We start from the raw sequence: 20,383 nt of genomic DNA on the forward strand, positions 1-20,383 counted from the left end.
ATTGTTCGTTGTTTAGGAATGGAGGATGGCGTTCATGCATGGGTGTCTGTTGGAATGTCCTCCCTCCCGTCCCCTTTGCAATGTTTAATTATGCACAATTCTAATTGTGTCCACGTCTCATCATTCCAGCTCACTTCTTACTTACCCATTTCAGTACACTTGCATTTGTTTTCACTCAGACCTAAATTGGATTAGCACAAGGGTTGATTGATAAGCTGAGTTTGCCAATATGGGACTGAGTAAACCTTTTATTTTTTTTGTGTTTTTGGACATCAGGTGCATACATTTGTGCTGTGGGATTATAATTTACAAACATACGTGAAAAGTAACAAAGTAGTACTGCGGCCATAGCTGCAAGATATTCCATGTAAAAAGCTACGTTAATAATAAAAAAAGCCAAAATACTTATTTCATGTGCTCTCATCAGTTCCTGTAATAGATCATCATTGTGCTTTCGTGGTGGTTTATGTGTTCAGAACATTAGGTTTTGAAGAGCTCATGTTCTAAATTTAGGGACGTGGCACCGTCTGTATTTTGTGACGTGATTGCCTGAGAATACAGATTTTGCTTGATCTGAAGATTGAATCATAGAGGCAGATGTGCTACAGTGAGGAGATTTTATATAATTTAAGTACAGTCTTTTAAAAACCTTGATAATTAAAGTTAAAAAATATCAGCAGCTAAATCACTTATAAAGGGTGAATCTTACTTACCAAAGTCCTTTTCTGAATAAGAAGTCTCTACTTTTACCCGAGTACTTCTTCTAAGTACTTTATGCAACACCTGGATTTTTTTTTACCAGTTCACCACATCAGTAGTTTATTTAAACCGTTTGAGCTATTCAATCCACTAGATCTGGATCCTTATCCGGTCTGCACTAGATCACATCTATTAGAAGATGGGGCTGTATGCCTGATTTGTTTGTCCATATCTCTGGATTTTGAGAAATTAGCCAAAAACCCAACCTATCTCATAATAAAGTATTGTATCATATGTTAAAGAAAGGAAAAATAAATTCTCGAATTCCATACATTACATACAGGATAAAGGTGCAATCGTTATTCTTTTTTTAACCTTCTGTTACATTGTTGTGGATCAGAAGGTCTCAATATTCTTCTAATTAAAGAGCTATTGTTCACATAGAAGCTGTCAGTCCGGTTGCATATGTCAATCCCTGCAACTGTAAACAATGAACATATAAGATGACAGACAGGTAGAGGAATGAAACGTGACGGCGTTTTCGTCTGATGTAGGTGTGAGGACTCAGTGTTATGCCAGACTTTTAACACCACAGGCTATTCTCAAAGACGAGTTTTAAATTCTACATAACAGAGATACTTGGTTCTTCTTGTGTTAATGCCAAAGCTGCTGTCACGTGTTTCTTACCTGCGAGATCTACACGTGCCGCGTGATATAACATGTTATTATACGGTGCGCGTGACGCCGTGAAACACCGCGAGATTCAAACCGTGAACCAGGAAGCGAGCGCGCGCCTCTTGCCTGGTGACTGGCCAATTAAATCCCATCCAATCAAACCTGCTGTCATTTCGAAGTGTTATATTGATTAGTTGATCCTAAAAATCATATATAAATGTGTGTATACGTGGATGTGTCTCTCGATATATGTAAGTTTATTCAATTGTTTATTTTCTTTCTACATTTATTATATTTATTTATAGGAACCTATTGAAATTTGTCAGTAATGTCGATGGACCTTTTATGGCAAGCATGATCTTTATTGAACAGATATATTTACTATTATTTTTTATGCCTCCAAAAATACCATTTAAGATCTGAATCAAATTCTTCAGGATTCCTCTGTGTGTATTCACATACTAGCAGCAATGCCAGTGATTTCAGAGGGTTAATTTTAGAACCTTAATTATACATTCTGTGGTTCAATTGCTATGCACAGATCTGTTACCAAGCACATCACCCTACCAAGCACTGGATGGAAATGCAGAGGCCTCTTTTGGTCAGATGTATTTGTAAATTGGCAAACTTATTCTAACTCCCTTGCTCTTTCTTTTAAACATTTGACCTTATTTCATTGTGATACTGTGTGGTTTTGACAATATAGCCTTACATACAATGTGTGTGTGTGTGTGTGTGTGTGTGTGTGTGTGTGTGTCTGTGTCTGTGTGTGTGTGTGTGTGTGTGTGTGTAATGTGTGGATATAATGTAACAGGCATCTACAATACTTATCTAATATCATTGGGGGGCTTTTCAACTTGTCTTTCCTATTATTGTTATTATCAATAATTTCTGTTTTTACTTATAGTACATAACAAATACATATCACACCAATAATATTATGGTGTGGTCATGTCCTCCCTGCCACAGTGTAAAGCTCTCCAGTGTCAGAGGATCTTAATTTTTGTGACACTCTAAATATAGTTTAAGGGTGTTTTCTCATGACTATTAAGCAATTCAGTTTGTTTGTCACGGGCCATCGTCGCCATGAACAGTTGTGATGCCTCACTACCCCACAAATGAAATGACTCAAATGTGAAATGACTCACCTCATTCGTAGACACCTTATTGTTCAACAGGTGTGCATAGAACCACCTTTATTTGACATTTGCGTGAAGATTCTTTATTTATCTAACCACTTATCAATCTTTATTCAATTGGCTTTGTTGTTCTTTGCATTATGCACCTAAGCACTCAGTAACTCATACAGAAACAAACTTGAGGGGCATTCAGTCCTTATGTCGTGGCTCTCAATTCAACTGATTTTGCCTACACACGATGAGAAATGCTGATATAATTAAATAAATAAATCATGTTTGCTCCCTCCCCTTGATAATCTCTCCTTATACCACATCTCCATCTAAATTAAGATACAATCCCTACTCTATTTTTAACCTTTCCTTGCATTTGGATTTGAATGTGCACACAATTGCACATGTACGCAAAGAAACAAAAAGCTCATTGTCCCTGATCTTCACATCAATGCAGTCTGTCTGGTTGTATAGGTGATTAACTGTCACAGTGAATAATGAGAAATATATGAGACAGGTAGAGAACAAAAACATGGCAGTGTCATTTCATTACAATTCTCAATGTTCTGCTAAGAGCCGAAAATAAAAACCACAAAGTATCCACAATACAAACACAGAACAAGTTTTAGATTCTACATAGCAGAAATAGTTTTGCAGTTACTCTTCATCACTTGGTTACATGAATAAACATCAACTATAACCCTACGTATACCCTTGATATTTACTTATAGTTATATCTCATACAACTATCTGCTAAATTGCTTAATTGAAGAACATTGCTGTGGCCAGAGCAAAGTACTTGTACACAAAAGTAAGCAGTTTAAAAGCACAATAGCACTGAATCTGTTACACATTTGAGAGCTGTAGCTGTAGTAACTATGGACACTTGTCGCCTTGATTTGTATTGTAACTTTACTAAGACTGTGCTTGTTAAAATGGAGAGTAAAACTGTCAACGTCATTTCCCTTTTCTACACCTTTGTACCCTGTGTTCTCAAACAGAGAAGGTAACGTCAAGCCTTAGTAATCAGGAGCAAACACTTCAGCTGGTTCTAATGTTTTGCTTTCCATTTAGATAAGCTGCACGACCTGCATAAACCGAAGCAAAATGACATGGAGAGCAGCAGTTTCCTTCAAAATGATGTAGAGGAATATCAAAATAAACTTCACTCCTTCACAAATGAGTCCACATATATTGGTCAAACATTTTTCAAGTGAGTAAATCACAAAGGACCTGGAATACAATACAATGCGTGATGAGTGGCTCTGAGGGATTGGATGAGTTTACACAGAGGTGTGTAAGATGTGACACCATGTAATCGTGTGATGTGACGCCATGTGACGCAAAACCATTGGAGGCCTGTGATTGGCTGCTTTAGTCATCATACGTGTCATCACAATCACACTTTGACTCAAGAGAGAATTACGATCTTTACTCTCATTGGTCAAGTTAAAGTATTGTTTTTAGATGTATCATACATATCCCACAGTAAAACCAGATTTATTTCAAGTTAACAAGACAACCAAGACTCACACATCACACAAAGTGTTTCAGATAAATGATAAAAGAACCGCTCTGTGAATAACAATGTCCTATGGGACTTCCTGTGCCACTCTTCATAGGACCCATACCTCTCTCTGTGTCAGGTTCTGTCGCCCTCTAGTGGGCAAATCGTTACACTGCAAGGCTAAAGATTGGATTTTTGTCCCAATAGCTGGTACCTTTGACCTTTTCATATCATTTACAATCCAATATACTGGAATGCTGGAATGCAGGAATACATTAATTGGTGCTAGAGGAAAATGTGACCGTCAGTATGTGCTCTGTAGGCCACACCCCTAACATCAGTGCCTAAACTTGTAGAATTACATTACAGTTACACCTTCCAACTCATTTTCCTGCATATGGTTTAAACAGGCAGTTGATAGTGTTCAGTGCCAAGCATCTGTTTTCATCTGTTATGCACTTTGAATTGCATCTGTGTGTGAAATGTGATGCACAAATTAGGTTAGTTGTAGTAGTAGAACTGCATATGTTGAAAAGTCCATGAGAGGAGATTTGGAATTCCAAGAGAAAAGCCATTGTCCATTAATGTGACTGATGGAGCTTTCGACTTGACCCAGCTGTGTGACGCAACATAGTTTATTGTCACTTTACCTTTCACATCAAACTGCAGTGTTTAAAAATAAATATGTGTTAGCAGACAAAATGGCATTGGAGTATGAACATGATTTGCACCTTTCTCCATGTTTTGAGAAGATTCTTGATCCTGGAATGAAAAATGTAATATTAATAATAATAGTTTTAGGCAGGTCTTGATTGTCTACTTAACCTTTACAGAAAATGTACAAAAGTCTGACAAAATCCTACCAAACATTTTAGGAAAAACAACTATTTAAGAAAAATTTAAGAAAGTAATAATACAGAAAAATGTCCCAAAATCTACAAGTTTAGAACAATTATTTCTAATCAAGAATATTACTTAACTTTATATTATATTTCATTATTTTAAATTAATTGTTATTGTAAGAGTTGATTCTCTTCTATTTTCTTTGAACACAGTTAAGGCAACACAAAGTTTATTAGTTTACATCAAAACAAAATGCAATGTAGAACTTATACAAATACAACATCTGAACATTAACAATGCGTCATAACCTCAAACCTTGAACGGACTTTTTTAAAGACCCTATTTTAAAAAAAGAGGAAACCAAGTAAAATGACTTGGGCCATCTGTAATCTCTTAAAGCGACATGCATTAGTAACAATCCTATGCTTTAATAGCCTGCAGTTTAGGGACGTTACTGCTTTGGTAAACTCATTTCAAACAGTGCAATTGTCTCAATGGAATCAATGAAGCTTCACTGGGTGATTGGAGCACAGGTGACATCTACTGTAAACTAAGGTCTCTGACTGAAACCCTTATAACACACATACACACACACACATGCACGCACACACACACACACACACACAGTCACATAAGACCAAAATAAAAGCATGACTTTCTGAATCAAACTCTTATCTAAATTAAATGTTATCTGCAACTAACACAAGCTCCCAAATTCCTTCTGTATTAAAAAATAAAGCAATGATCTTAAACCTTTGTAACAGAATGATCGACAATATAAGAGACTAATACATGAATCCCACCTGTAATACTCTGCGATGGACATGAACTCTGCTGCTCATCTGCAGCATCATCACAAATATGTATAAGGCACACTGTACATGGCACTTAACATCCCGCTCTCCATTTGTTCATGAAAACATACATACAGAGTCACACACACACACACACACAAACACACACTCGTGTGTTATTCTACAGATTTGGTCTCTTCATTGGACTTCTTCAGTAGGAAGAGGAGGCTCTGTGACATGAAATATGGTCTCTCCGCTGTCCCATCGTTGCGCTCCATGTCCTCCACTGTTACACGGACACAAGAAGTTGAGAGATGTTTCCCAAGCAGAATCAGACAGGCATCACCTGTGTGTGTACTGTACGTGTGTGTGTGTGTGTGTGCGCGTGTGTGCGTGTGTGCGTTTGATTTCAGCATCCTCTATCAATGATCTACTTTAACTGAATCTTGACTATTAAGACCAATTCAAAGCCTTCGCCCTCATCAAGCCTTTTTGGTGGCAGCTACAGTGGAAAAGGGCAACATCAGTTCAAGGAACCAGCAGGAGTCTGATTAGTATGATATCCTGGTTGATGTCTTGTTGTATTTTGTTCCAGAATACACTGAAAATAGCAGAGAGAGCATGGAATCCAGAATAGTGTCCAGACCCAGACCCTCGTGAATGTTACGTCTTTAAATTTCAAACCCAACAGGCAGGTAAGGGAAGTATATGTCAAATTAAATAATTAAATGCAGTTAATGTTTTTATCTGTACATTCATGTGATTATTTTTGGCCGTGGATGTGTACGGAACGTATGTAATGCAAGAACCTTTCTTCATTCATCCCCTAAAATGAAGTCAATGAATGAAGTGGTTTTCCATAACAAAACTACAGCGATTAAATACAATTACCTTTAATCAAGAACTACATCCAATAAATATGGAATGTCATCAGTGTCACTGGAAAAGCAACTTACATCGTTCACAAGGTGACAAGGAAAATTACAAAAGCATCCAGAGATTTGAGACGTTAGTGGCAAGCATTCAAAAGGCCGTGTCAACACCATGCAGCACTCAGAGAGACAGAGACGAGGAGGCTGAGAGGAGAGAGGACAGAGCAAGACAAGTAGGGTCTATAAACAACTGGACGGTGTAGTCAGTGGTGTAGTCATGGGAACACAACCTGAAATACCAAGGCATGGAGGTGGCTAAATGATCTTGGGAAAGATCTCTACAAGATTGAAGCAAAAGAATAGCTAATGTGTACACTACTGCATATATATATATACACACAGTTCAGTAGGAAAAAAGTCCCAGTATTCATACGGTGTATCAAATACGTCTGTAACATTTTGGCGTCAGCTGGTTTTGTTGTAAACAGTGAAGAAATTCCCCCATTGATGGAGATGTGTAGGGTTTGTTTTGGACTGTAAACGCGGTACTAAGTGTTTGTAGTGCATTCCTTCACGGGATTAAGACAGCAAATGTTAGTGACACTAATCAGGCACGGGTTCAGCACTCACAATGTTACACACATCTTCACAATATAAAAACCAGCACTGTCTAAAACCAAAACAACGGCGCGTTTTCAAGCTACAGATTATGCACTGGGCTTTTGACCTGCTTCAACCTTCACACGTCTACGACAACCATCTCCATCCGGAGGCCACAGCACTGACACTTCAAGGCAAATCGATTTTAGCTCGTATGTCGTACATTTAACAGGTCCATATCACAAAGTCGTAAGTACAGTTCTTTCGTTTTGCATGTGAAGCTGATGAGGGTTACCACGCCTCACTGTTTCTGCCTTTACATCTACTCCTGTGGTGCAGACGGAGGATTCTCCTCCTTACGTTCCTCCTCTTCGTCTTTCTTTTCGCCTGGCTCTTTCTCAGCACCTGCACCCGCGTCCTCAGTTTTCTTCTTTTCTTCTTTTTCATCTTTGAAAACCTGCTTTTCTTCCGGTTCCTTCACCTCTGGTTCTTCTTTCTTTTCAGCCTCCTCTGCATCAATGACTGTTCCTATTTGCTCCTCGGTCTTCTCCTCTTGTGGCTCTTCGGCGTCTGTCTTAGCTTGCAGGGGCTGCTCCTCCTCTGGTTCCTGTTTTAGCTCATCCTGCTGTTGGAGTTGGATCTCTCCATCTTGCTTCTGCAGTGGGGTCTCCTCCTCTGTTCGCACAGCGTTCAGTTCCGTGGTCTGTGCCTGATCAACGCCATCCTCCTCCATCGGTACTTTACTGAGGATCTCGTGCAGCTCAGGCGACATGTAGTAAGGCTTGTCAGACGAGCCGTCATTTCTTTCCAAGTCCTCACCTTTTGGATATGTGTGCGATGTGTGATGTTTGATTGGGTTAATGGAAAATTAGGGAAAATTGAAAACACAAAATAATTATGGAAAGGGGAAAGTGTTAAAATAAAAGTAAAAAGGTGAAATTAATGGGAGAAATAAGACAAAGAGAAGAATAGTTAGCAACTTGGCAGGAAAAGGAGGAAACCAGCAACTCAGTCAGAGGCCTTTTGCCTTAAAAAGAGGACAGAAAGCAGAAAGAACGACATCATAACACTGAGACTTCAACAACATGCCAATCATGAGCTACTCACAGAAGCACAGGAACAGTGTGTCCACACACATGGCGTACACGCTGAAGAAGCCATGAGCGATGAGGTAGGAACCCACGACCACCGTCTAGTTAGAGATAATCTTAATCAGACTTTCTTCATGGACACAAACCAAAGCCAGTGATCACATTATACACTGCAGATGTTTTCCCCTCACCAGAATGGGCACCCAGTAGTAGTTCAGAGATGGGGCAGCCTCCTCTACAGCTTTAATTCTTCCAGAGAAGAAGAAGAAAGAGAAGATCCCTGTACAGAAACGAGAAGGTGACAATTTAGTGGGTTCCAATTGGAAAAGAGGGTTTGATCTAACTTCGTTCCAAGATCAAAAATCCTCACCAACAATTCCGACAATGAGGAGCTTGCCAAGAAACAGCAGGAAGTCAGTCACCTTGTCTAAAACTGCCACCCTGTATGGAGAGAAGCAGGATATATAAGCAAATACATTGAAGTAGTGGAGGAATACGGTAAATATTGAGTGAGTGGTGGTGGGTAGTTGAACAGTCCAAAATTTAAAGAAACATATAACCTTTAATCCTTATTCTCATACAATAATCCTTTTTCAGAAAAACCAAAAACTGCATATGAATGATAATTGTAAACGATAGCACCAATAGTGACATCTAGGGAGCTAATTCCCACCTGATAATGTTCCTCATGAGAAGGAAGAAAGCGTCGCGGGCTGATGTACAGAAGCTTTTTCCATAGATGGCGATCTGTGGTGGAAACAGAAGTTATCCTTTTGAACCTGATCAGACCTGATTAGCAGCTGTATCCATTTATACAAACAAAAAAACGTACCATGATGTAAGCGTTTCTGTTGAGGAACTTGATACATTTCTCCAAACACCAGAAGCAGCACTTCATGCACTTCAGCATGAATTTGGCAAACTTGTTCTGGGCACCTAAAGAGGGTGAGAGGGAGAATGGGGCATGGCGGGGTTCTCACTTACAATCATGGAATAACCTGGCTGCTGATTAGACTGCTAGGTCACTGTGATATCCTGATTTCTTCCTGTTCATTTATCTAATAAACGTTTCATTTCAGAGCCAAGGTTTTAGATCCAATCTCGTAGTTGGGTTAAACTGTTTACGATACCACAAAGCGGGAGAACAGTTATTTACAACTATCATCTCTTGGGTATCCCTGTATCACCTGTGTATCACAGTGGCATTTCAACCAGGCCTTGGTTGATTGGAGCAACAGCTTATCCCCTCATCCACACAGTAAGTGCTTATTAGTAACCATAGTGACCAACTTAGCAACAGAACAGTCAGAAGGTCACTAATGAATGTATGATGCAACCCTAACATTTATTTTGTAACTAGTCAGTCATTTGTAAGTATGAAGTCAATGTCCACATGTGTCTGACCTTTGAGCTTGTGATCCAGATACTCCAGAACCACCCGGATGACCTGGACCAGAGACAGGATCAGAGAACCAAAAGCCAACGAGCCTGTGTGGTATCTGGACAGGAAGAGGATTCAGAGAAATGTAAGTATCAGACAAAATTTGATTCCTGTTCACCTCAGTTCAGTACAGTGCTTCTTCTGTTAGATTTTTAACAAATGTAATCAAATATTTACCATCCGGTCACCCTGACAACTGACTGCTGGTAATGGAGAACAAAATGGCGCTTCACATTTACAAGATTACAACAGGATTTTCAGAGGGTATCAGCAAGCTCAGAGGAGTGGACAAGACCAGACTGATTTGAATCACCTGAATCTCAACTCTGAATAGTTTACCTCTATAAATCAGGCCGTGTGTGTGTGTTAAAGGCAAACAACCCGTACACTGTACGGTTCTAACCTGAGAGCCCGTCCCAGCGAGGCGAAAATGGGGAAGGCCGGCATGTCATCGGGTTTCTTGAAGGCCCAGTAATAAGAGGCAAAGGCTCCCGCCAGAGTGACCTGTCCCAGGGCCGTCACAAAGTTGGCGCACCAGAAGAAGAGGAAGACGTTGTAGAACTGGAACAGGATGAGGTATTTGTGGTAGAGGGTCTCACCACCGTAGAAGGCAAACAGGCACTCAGCATCGGGACATGCGGTTGAAATGTTGGAGATGTTGAAAGTCTGGGGACAAAGAAGAGGAGACCAGTCATTGGAAAATACTTCAAAATAGAACCAGGTACAAGTCACAAGTCACACACTGGCAGACTGACTGTTTTGAAGTTAACACACATATTGAATGGGATATTTTGTGGCTTACCTTTGGGTCACAGGTCTGTCCTGTGTATTCACACAGGGAGTTGTTAACCACTTTGTACACTTGCTCATTAGAGGTGGAAAGGAAACTGATCAGGGCTGTTAAGGACATTTACTGTAATCAGCTGCACTGAAACTTCACACTTAAATTAATATTTTTTTAGATGTAAAGGTTTTGGTGGATAATTCTGTCCACACTACATCACCGACTTTGCATAGATTGTAAGGTGGAGTCATTTTGGCAATGTTTGGCATTCACTTTACCAGGCCTGTTTGTCTTAGAATGGACCCTTATGGAACCTTGTACATTCAATAGATTGTGCTCTACTGTGTGTGCGTGTGTGCGTGTGCGTGTGCGTGCGTGTGTGTGTGTGTGTGTGTGTGTCTCCTAACATGCTTATAACAGGAGGGAGAGAATAACACAGCAACGCTATTCACTGGTTCCTAATGCAAGGAAGGATACACAGCAGTGATGGCCCAGTAAGCGATCACCACGGACAGGAGGGTAAACGTCAGCAGTGGGTAGAAAAGCGATGACATCACATGCCCTATAGCTCTAACAAAGAGAAACAAAATGTTAAGACAACAAGAGCAGTTCCTATGTGACAGTACTGCATACGTTTCCACAGTTATATTAACATTAACATTGTGTACTTTGTCTCAGTGACATTTGGGGAGGAGAGCTCAAACAAAAGTAAGCAAACTTTGATATCTGAAAAAAGAGAATGACCCTGAACATTGCCACACAGCAGTAAATAACTAACACAGCTTGGATATTGCATTCATTATTAAACACGGACCTGCTGGCCTCTTTGATGAGGGCGATGGCGATGAGGAGTCTCTTCCTGAGGAAGATGAGTAGCAGGATGATGATGACCTCTACAATGGCCAGGATGATCACTGTAGAGAAGGACGAAATGAGTGTAAAGACAATTGTGTGTGGAAACTGTTGAAAATTATTGTTTAACACAATAAGACGTCACAAGGTGTCAAGTGCATGAATATTTAATTAGTATCCCACATGAATGCGTCTATATTATAGAATGAAAGTGTGTTTGTGCGTACTGAAAGCCAGCCACGTCTGTCTGATCTGCAGGTAGACAGCAAAGTCCGTCTGCAGGCCGAGGTCCCTGATGGTGACATCAGAACCAGGCTCTCCCTTCAGACTGGCAAACTCCATGTAACAGTGGAAAATACCTACAGGCAAATATATCCACAGTTACCAAATAGCATGTTTAACGTAAAATATATATTTGTTGTATTCAGAGTAGATCTTAAACAGCCTTTACCATAACCAATGACGAGTATAACCAGCACGATCATGACCCAGACCATGATACCAGCCAAGAAGCGCAACAGGACGATGAAGATCAGGCTGATGATCATGGCGATCACCAGACCACTAGAGAGGATAAACACACAGAGTAAAAAGAGTAAACATCAAACAGACTATAGACAATAAAAGCCTCCAAACCTGTCATGACAATTTAAAAGTGGATGTTACTGACTTTTAATGTCCACAGTAGACCCTAAAATAACAAGTTATGTTGGTGTTAAACCCAAACAAATACAAGTCAAATCAAGCCAAAAGCAGCTAAGGGCCAAGATGACCTTAGTCCCCCTAATCTGGACCGATTTAAGATGCTTTTGGGAAACAGGGAGGTGGTCTCGTCCCTCAACCCTATGAAAGTATTCTGCTGTTATACATACAGTATTATGAATCATGCTTGGTTCTTATTCCACAGATGTTCCAATTATTGGCAAAAAGCATCTACTTTTCAAGGCCATTCAGTTGAAGTCTTTATCAATTTGTGCGTTTGGACTTATCCTCTCTACTTCTTATTAGCTCTTCTCTAATGAGATAGATAAGAAGGAAACTAGCTTAGCGTGACAGAGAGAGTTATCATCTTGTTTTGTGCTGTTTGACTGCAATCCTACTCCATTGTAACTCTGAGGAAATGAGACAACTTACAGTAAAATCCAGTACCAAGACCGAGTGTAATCTTCAAAGATTCGCATGGCCACCTGGCGCGCTTCAACGACCACGTTTGACTTCCTGTAACAAAAGGAAATTAATTCTGAAACTCAAGATTAGTGCTGGCACCCACTGAGTATTTAAATAATCATTTATTACAAACATACTGACACACGTTGAGCTCAGGGCTTGTATGGTTTGAGATGATGGTTATTTACTGGTGTGTTGGTTGTTATAAATGTCTGCGCTCTGCCATATTGAGCAGCAGTTAATTCTGCATCTGTAGCATCAGCGTGAGAGTTATTTTCCCTCCCTTGATTACTGAGGGTGAAGCGGTGAGTTATATGATGGGTGTGGTATGATGACACAGCGCAGCTTCACATGTGACCAGAATTAGTTCACCCACCCCTTTCAACAACATGTATTTTCTGAGGAAATGCATTGCTCAATCTGAAGAATTTGGTGCCTGTCAGATTTTAATTTTAGCTGATAAAGATAAAACGAAAATTTGACATTGGTTTTGGCAAGGATTACTCAAAGTTGGTGATAAAAGACTTGATATGGACGTAATACTTCAATGGCTAAATACTGACGGAGATTATTTGAAACTTTCATCAAAGGAGGACAGTATGGTAAAAACTACATTAAACAGTAACTGTAACATTAACAGTAAACCTCAAGTATTAGAATTATGACATCATTTTATGTATATACTTATTGTTTAATATAAAAGTTTGCAAATCTGCCATGACATCTTATTTGGTGTGTGTGTGTGTGTGTGTGTTCAGCGTTGCACGTGTCGTCCCACAATCCACTCACTTTGACGCCACCAGCAGCTCCGTGGCATTGATGTTGCCCTCTCCGGTATCAATGATAGTCTCGTTGCCCACCACTACCACTCCACCCTTTAATGTTTCCAACGCAGGAAGGCAGCGGCGCGTAACTGCGCAATGAAATAGATGATCAGCTCGTGCAAATCTGCGAGCGAGGCCTCACTCAGAATCTACATCACATCACACCTACAAGAACTCGGTGAGTAACTTAAACCAGCTTCTCACTTACAGGCTCTACTGGGCACGAGCATAGAGGGACACAAGCCTTCCTTCAGGATGTCAGGAGCACTCTGAAACAAGCAAAACCAGCCTTCAGTTGACAATTTTAATACTTGTTAGACTCAACCGCATCAAATTAACCATGAAAATAATCTCAGTAATCTTTGCATCTGTGCCCACCATTTTGGAGATGTCCACATCTTCTCTGCAGAATTGTTTGTAGTACTCTTGATCTTCTTTGTTTAACTTGGCTTTTATCAACGTGAGATGCCTGGTAGGACAGCTTTCCACACATAACTGCACAGAAACAACAACATACACTTAAAGAGGCTAACCTAAATCCGAGCAAATATTCCAAAAAATAATCATGGGGCAGATCTTGTATCTTGCCTGTGTTGTGGGACACTGCAGCTCCAGCAGCACCATTGGGCTGGCACATTTGAGGATGTTGAAGTAGAACAGCAGAGGCTTCTTCCTGTCAGGTAGGAAGAGGAGATGTTTGTATTTTTGTCACGGTGCATGTGTCTTATTGCACTCTGTAGGGTATCAGATCACATTTCACTCTCTGGGTCATATCTTATTGGACTCACTCCAGCGGTGTCCCAGCCTGTCCGCAGAACTGTCCCCTGCTGTCTGTGGGATAGATGACTTTCCTGGGGTCACCCTGGGACCAGGCTGCAAAGAGAAGACAGACACTTTCTCATACTGAGGCAGGGGAAATATGACCACACCATCAAAAGGTGATAAATATTGCATATCACCCACACTGCTCATGTTTAGCACCTAACTAATGTTGCACACCCACAAGATGGCAACTCCTCCATTTTCCTATTTTCATACAAACCTCCACTCTAAATAATAAAATGTGAGCATATCTCTAAGTCGCTGTCGACATGTTAACTTAATTCAATATAACCACTTTTTATTATTTTTCCTAATTAATAATAAATACACAATCTGATTAAAAACCACTCAAAGTTTTAAAGGATTAAACATTTTATATTATGGAATCTTACCAATGATGCCCACAGCAAAGTACCCCAACAAGGCTAAGATGAACACAATACAGCAGAGGACATCTGTGAAACTCCTGAGATGAGAGGAGAGGAGAGGAGAGGAGAGGAGAGGAGAGGAGAGGAAAGGAAAGGAGAGGAGAGGAGAGGAGAGGAGAGGAGAGGAGAGGATCACATTTCATTGTTATTTGGTGTCTTCTCTGGTACAGGACAATGCTCACTGACATTGAAACAGACTTACCTGTTTTGTATCGGCCCTTTGAAGTTGGGGTCAAACTTCCTGGACTCCCCTGGAGATAAAAAGAGAAGACAGGTTTGTTCATGTCCCCTGTAAAGTTTGGCCAAAACCAACAAAGTTAAGTGAAGTTGTTGAAAATGGCTCCACTTGTCCCACACACACGCTGTGATCTTCTGTGCTGCGTGGGTGAACAGCAAAGTTTCACACTCATGCTGCAAACTTCTCAGTTTTGGTCCAGCACACATCCACGCATGAGGTTGATCCTGTGATTTTTTGAGTTTGTGACTTGATGTGAGCAGAAACCAGCAATACAGTTGATTTTTGGGACATGCAAACACTTAAGAATTGTGTGGTAACTACAAAATAACTGTGATGATGTTGGCTTTGGATGTATTTAGGTCACATCCATACACTGAGCACCCACACAATGTAAATGAATAATAGATGACTACAACATGTGTGAGGCATCGTGTGTATTGACAAAGCCGAGACATTTTCCACAACAATAGGATTCTTCATTGGGACCAATACGCTTAGCAACCCACAAAATGGCTCCCCGGAGACTAGAAGCTCCCTGTGGACATCGCTGGCCGCCATGGAAACACGTCAGAAGCATCAACCAAGCCCACCTCGCCTCATCCGCAGAGTGAGATCATCGTGCGCTCATACTGCTCGTGAACATAAATCCCCACAATGAGGACGAATCTGCCTTTCTAACTGTGTATTATTCACACGGCGTCTCTGATAAATGTAATAGTCAGAAAATCCGGTTGAGGAGCTCAGCCATACGTAAACAAAGCAGCCTTGTGCTACATCCTGTTAAGAGAAAACCAAACAGCAGACTGCAGCAACAGCAGTGGTAAGACAAAACCTGTCTCATGCTGTCTTTTCAAATGCTCTGGAATAAGAATACAGTGACATTTTAGAGGTGAGCTCTAACAAACTCTAATCATGTCAATATATAATAAGCAGAAGCAAATTAAGCTCTGCCCCATTGTGCATCAGTTCCAGCAGTCAGTCTCTCTATGACAGTTACAGTACCGTGTCTTTTGTATCTTGTCATTTGGTTGTTGTTTCTCTCTCAGCTCTTGTCACGGAGGTCTTTATTGATTTCACGGTGCACTGCGCACTTAAGTGCTCTAAGTTTTTCTAGGTCTCCTTCCTGTATGAAGTCTGTGTCTCCTACCCTTCAATTGCTTCACTTCCTTCTTTCTCTTTAAAAAATGTGGTCAAAGCTTCCCCCCCGCCCCAGCATGCTCATCTCCCCTCTCAGTGTGGATCACGGCCAATAGCTAAAAAAGCATCAAATAGCCGAGTAAAAGCAACAAAGATTTATGGTCCGGCTCGTGAACCTGCTGCTGCCAGATACAGTAGCTGGTATTGACACACACTCTGCTCAGTGTGTGCTGTAACAACACTGGCTTCAAACTGATCCGGCCATTGGAATGCACAGAAATCAAAACAGTCTTTCACTCCATCACAATAGTCATTATGAGCCTTAACTGAATCAACATGACGATGATCAAACTCTATTAACTGTTTCCTTCAGTTTCAGCTGTGCTTTCAAAGCGTAAACTGCACCCAAACTATTATAGTGTAAATATAATGTAATCATGCTAAAATATCACGTTTCCTCTACTTCCTGTTTCCGCTACTTTCCAGCTCGTCACTTCAACCACAGTCACATATCATGTAGAAACACGTGCTGGTTCCAGTTCCATTGTGGGGATCTGTTTTTTTCCGATGTTTCATATCATTCTAAATTAAATTCCTTTGGGAGTTTCTCACTGTTGCTAAGACAACAATGAGCAATTTTAGGACTTGACTTTGGGCTGTATGTGGCTGCTCTGGGAACTTGTGACAGGCCTTAAGAAAAATAGTGAGTCGAGTCCCTTCTTAGCTGTGACTGTCAGCAGGCATAATGATACATGGCAGCAAACACCCAAAGTACCCACATGGGAGGTCCATTATGGGGACATAATTGACTGGCAAATACCACGACTGACCCATCAGGATTGACCACTACAGAGGGCCGTAAGTAGACGACACAGATGATCTGAAACAATGGACAAAACCATCCCAAAAATGTTCTGATCATTGTTAAGACAATGACGTGTTATGGCGTAATGTGAGCGCCGACAAATAGGAGACGATGTATTGCAGAGATAAGAGATAAGACCATCCTACATGTTTCTGTGGTGGCACATGACCTGCCCACCTCTGCTGCCATGTGACAGACTGACAGCGTCCCACAGTATGAAATACAATACTAACTATTGACCCAGCAAAATACTCAACCCCCCACCACTTTGGGTTTGATACAGCGCAGATCTATTCTTTAAAAGCAAACCCTCCCCTAAGAGCACGAACATGTTCAGGCAAATCTCGACCTGCTATGGCATCAATCAATGTGTTACACAAAATTCTTCATCACTCGTGTCTCGCTCTGTCCCTTTACCAGAGAAATGGACAGAATCTGTCAACGACTTCAATTCAATTCTCCACTGATGCATATTCATGGATTTCCCTACATCACTGCTGGTTTATAGTTCTATACTATAACTATTCAATGCAGTAAATGGCCATGTCCATCAGGGAGAAACAGAATTATTCTCCACTAATGTAATAATTACATTATAAAGTTTCTGTATCGATTTCTACATACAAATATATAGAATGTTACATAAATTAGATGGTACTTGAAGGTGGGAATCAGGAAGGTAATTTTGCTTATACTGTATAGTATTTATTTAAATGTCAAAAACAAATTTATATTCGCATTCCTCCTTCTTACCATCACTTTGTGTATATTTTCTCTTCACTCTGGCAGTAGTAAGTTGAAAGTGAGTCTTCAATCAGCTTTGTATTTCTATTTTGTTTATAAAGTATAAAGTTTTAGCTCCATTTAGTGCAGGAGGAAGTGTGTTTCTTTGTGCTTCAAGGCAGTAAGTCATTGTGACCTGACCTGGTGGACCACATTGAAAGCTGCAGTAGCTGCAGTAGCTTCTTTCATGTGGTCTTGATGTTTATGTGATTAGGTAACAGTGACATTTAATGTGACAGTTACATAAAACAGGTGATGCTTTGAAATGTACGCAAATGCTTTAAAGGAGCATTTCCATTTATCTTAACTGGGTTTCCTGACTTAAATCTTAAAAGGAATTTTCAATCCTGATGTGTATGTGCGCACGTGTGTGTCTGAGGAAGTGATGATGTCATGACTGATTCACTAATGTGCCCAGAGGGGTTGTCAGATGAGTCTTCCCTGGCTACCTTAATGGGTTAGTGGCCACTGTGGTTGAGTGTGTGTGCTTTACATACAATACAATGATACGTGATGAGATTTTCTTGCATTTTTCTTTGATTTAGGATGTTGCATGTAAGTAAGTGAGGTTAGTTACTAGTCTGTATTTGATGGAGATGCAGAGGCTGGGGTATGACAGACACTAAGCAGCTGACATGACATGACATGTCTCTTCACATGATCTTGAAGAGACAATGAAGGACGCACATTAAAGGGCCTGTTCTTCTGAAGGTCTAAACACTTGTAAGCTGACAAACTGACACACACTGGCTCTGATCTGCAGCCATGTCTGCACCTAACAAAGAGTGTTCACATCACAATTTGTCTGATCCAGCCAACCATCGGCCACAGTCAAAATGACAAGGCATCATTGTGAGCAGTCAGCACTAGTGTGTGTGTGTGTGTGTTTGTGTGTGTACTGCATCGGAGTGTTTGCCAGCTTCTTATTGACCGATGTCTCTTGATTCAGTCTGGTGAAGCAGGCGAGGCTTGACACAGCCGAGGCTGTGCAGGCTGCAGCTTGTCTGATTCCACGCACACTCCTTAAGTTAGGCAGAGGGAAACATGACTGAAGTAGACAGCCTGCATGGTCACACTGTCAGTACAGCTTAATATATCTGTATTTTAAGAATTTAAGTGAGCTGGATGTGTGTTGCGTATTTGCATGGAATACAGCACAACGTCCAGTTAAAGAGGGCTGCAGTTTATGACCTCTTAGCTTCCTTGGGGGAGGGGAGCTGAGGGAAAAGGGCTGTTTACATGGTAACAGGAAAGCAGCAGGGAAATGAAGCTCGGCACTGGGAACTTCACTGATCGACTGGAGAGGATGAGCACTTATCTCAGAGACAGTGGGCGTGGGCTGGCTTACTGGTGGGAGCAACTGCTGTCTATTGTGAAAGGAAAGCTCAGGTCGAGCATTAGCGTTGTCCTCATTAATTGTCAGTATGAAGACTGTGGTTTGCTGTTTAGAGGTCTACATCCATTCTCTAACAGCACTGACATGAGACATTACAGCAAGAAAAACACTACTTGTGAAAAGTTCATGACTCAGCAGTCCATAGAAACCACAAACCCTGAACAGACAGAACGGCAGCATCAGGTAACATGCTACCTTGTTCATGTCTCGCTGTGATGAGTCACATTTTGGGCTGGTAAAGATTATGAACTTTGACATTGTCTGTGTGTGTGTGTGTGTGTGTGTGTGTGTGCCAGGAACAAAACATAATGACCCAAACATACCCCTGTTCATGCCACCCACGCCTGTTTTTACATTCTCTTACGCTCCAATTGAATAGCCTCAATAATGACCTAATTTAATGTACGACCTAAATACAGTTCTAAGTCATCTGCAAACGACTATCTACCTTTCTTAATTAGGCACTACAGTTGAAGATGTCTATGTAATCAGTGATATGACGTTTCGTGTGAGGCCATTTGGTTTGTGCGGGCTGTAAAAACAACAAGGCAAAGTACTGACAAACAAACATCTACACGTAGAATCCTACATTTACTGTGTCGTCTCTAATGAAAAAGGGAAGATATTTAATCCTAAAGCAGTATCTCAGATTAAAGAGTGGAAAACAAGCCGGGTTTAGAGGGTGAGGATGCGTAAATCCCATGCTGTCACACCCATCCATCCATTGCAGTCATTGTTTCCATGTCTTCGCCCGTTTGGAGAAAAATGACAAACAGCAATCAAACATTGAAACACTTCTTACCATATTTCGCATCCGGGTTTTTCTCCTCCAGCTCCATTCTCACAGGCGATGCGGATTAAACCTCACACAGGACGGTTACCATGGAAATGTAGACGAAACGGGGGCATCAATAACTGTGTCCCACTGCTCGGATATTGTGAAGACAGAAGGAGACACAGCCCCAAAGCAAACCACGGCGCATTCCAGGCAGGCGGAGAGCACTGGCAGCCAATCAGAGATGGGAAGATGTTAAATGGCAGTTATTTAAGCCAATCACAGCGCGCAGGGGCGGGCCAAACCCAACATATGCCTTGCCGCTACTTTAATGGAATGTGCAGCCTCTGGTGTGCGCTAATGGACAATATCCATTTAGAGAAGCGTGTAAAACCAACGCCCTCAGTACAAGTATGATATTAGATTATTTATTAGATTTTATAAGCATTATTTATGTTATGTATTAATGCCTTTTTTCAAATATCAAAAACAAATTACATAATTTGGACCATCATCATTGGTAGATAAATGACCTAATGACAAAAAGAATTAAGTAACACGTAATTAAGTAACACTTGCCTGCATGAGTTAAATATAACTGCTGAGATATCACTGAGCTCTCTCTTTCTGCCCTGACAGCAGCCTTTGAGAACACTTTCT

The 20,383-nt window shown here is 40.8% G+C and overlaps 1 protein-coding gene and 1 long non-coding RNA gene across 4 annotated transcripts; one reads left to right on the forward strand and one right to left on the reverse strand.

Moving 5' to 3' along the window:
- Positions 1-5,196: 5,196 nt before the first annotated feature.
- Positions 5,197-20,046, reverse strand: slc44a2 (solute carrier family 44 member 2 (CTL2 blood group)). Of its 3 annotated transcripts, none has more exons than XM_076145285.1 (22): positions 19,751-19,966; positions 14,732-14,780; positions 14,494-14,567; positions 14,068-14,152; positions 13,868-13,952; positions 13,658-13,774; positions 13,488-13,548; positions 13,245-13,368; positions 12,423-12,506; positions 11,740-11,852; positions 11,516-11,647; positions 11,251-11,350; positions 10,914-11,006; positions 10,455-10,539; positions 10,056-10,318; positions 9,616-9,710; positions 9,044-9,147; positions 8,885-8,958; positions 8,582-8,652; positions 8,403-8,491; positions 8,228-8,312; positions 5,197-5,934 (listed from the first exon to the last, which is right to left on the reverse strand). In XM_076145285.1, exons 1-22 carry the CDS (start codon positions 19,785-19,787, stop codon positions 5,825-5,827), a joined length of 2,130 nt encoding a protein of 709 aa, XP_076001400.1. In that variant the 5' UTR covers positions 19,788-19,966; the 3' UTR covers positions 5,197-5,824. The 3 variants fall into 3 exon arrangements, with proteins under 3 accessions (XP_076001400.1, XP_076001401.1, XP_076001402.1); XM_076145286.1 differs by lacking the exon at positions 19,751-19,966 and adding an exon at positions 15,770-15,908; XM_076145287.1 differs by lacking the exon at positions 5,197-5,934 and adding an exon at positions 6,329-7,939 and having other exon boundaries at positions 19,751-20,046.
- Positions 13,391-15,775, forward strand: LOC142994565 (uncharacterized). The gene is made up of 4 exons (XR_012961412.1): positions 13,391-13,457; positions 14,020-14,217; positions 15,238-15,587; positions 15,662-15,775. It is a non-coding gene; the product is annotated as an uncharacterized LOC142994565 (long non-coding RNA).
- Positions 20,047-20,383: the final 337 nt, after the last annotated feature.

Source organism: Genypterus blacodes, unplaced genomic scaffold (genome assembly GCF_046128005.1).
Source record: "Genypterus blacodes isolate CSIRO-AG114 ecotype Tasmania unplaced genomic scaffold, CSIRO-AGI_Gbla_v1 ptg000030l_1, whole genome shotgun sequence".
NCBI classification, from domain to species: domain Eukaryota; kingdom Metazoa; phylum Chordata; class Actinopteri; order Ophidiiformes; family Ophidiidae; genus Genypterus; species Genypterus blacodes.

Coding starts and splice junctions, on each gene's coding strand:
- slc44a2 (XM_076145287.1), bottom strand. CDS start 19,787: ATGGAGCTGGAGGAGAAAAACCCGGATGCGAAATATG. Junction 13,953..14,067: donor CAGGCTGGGACACCGCTGGA/GTGAGTCCAATA, acceptor CCTACCTGACAG/GAAGAAGCCTCTGCTGTTCT. Junction 11,351..11,515: donor ACAGACGTGGCTGGCTTTCA/GTACGCACAAAC, acceptor CCTTCTCTACAG/TGATCATCCTGGCCATTGTA.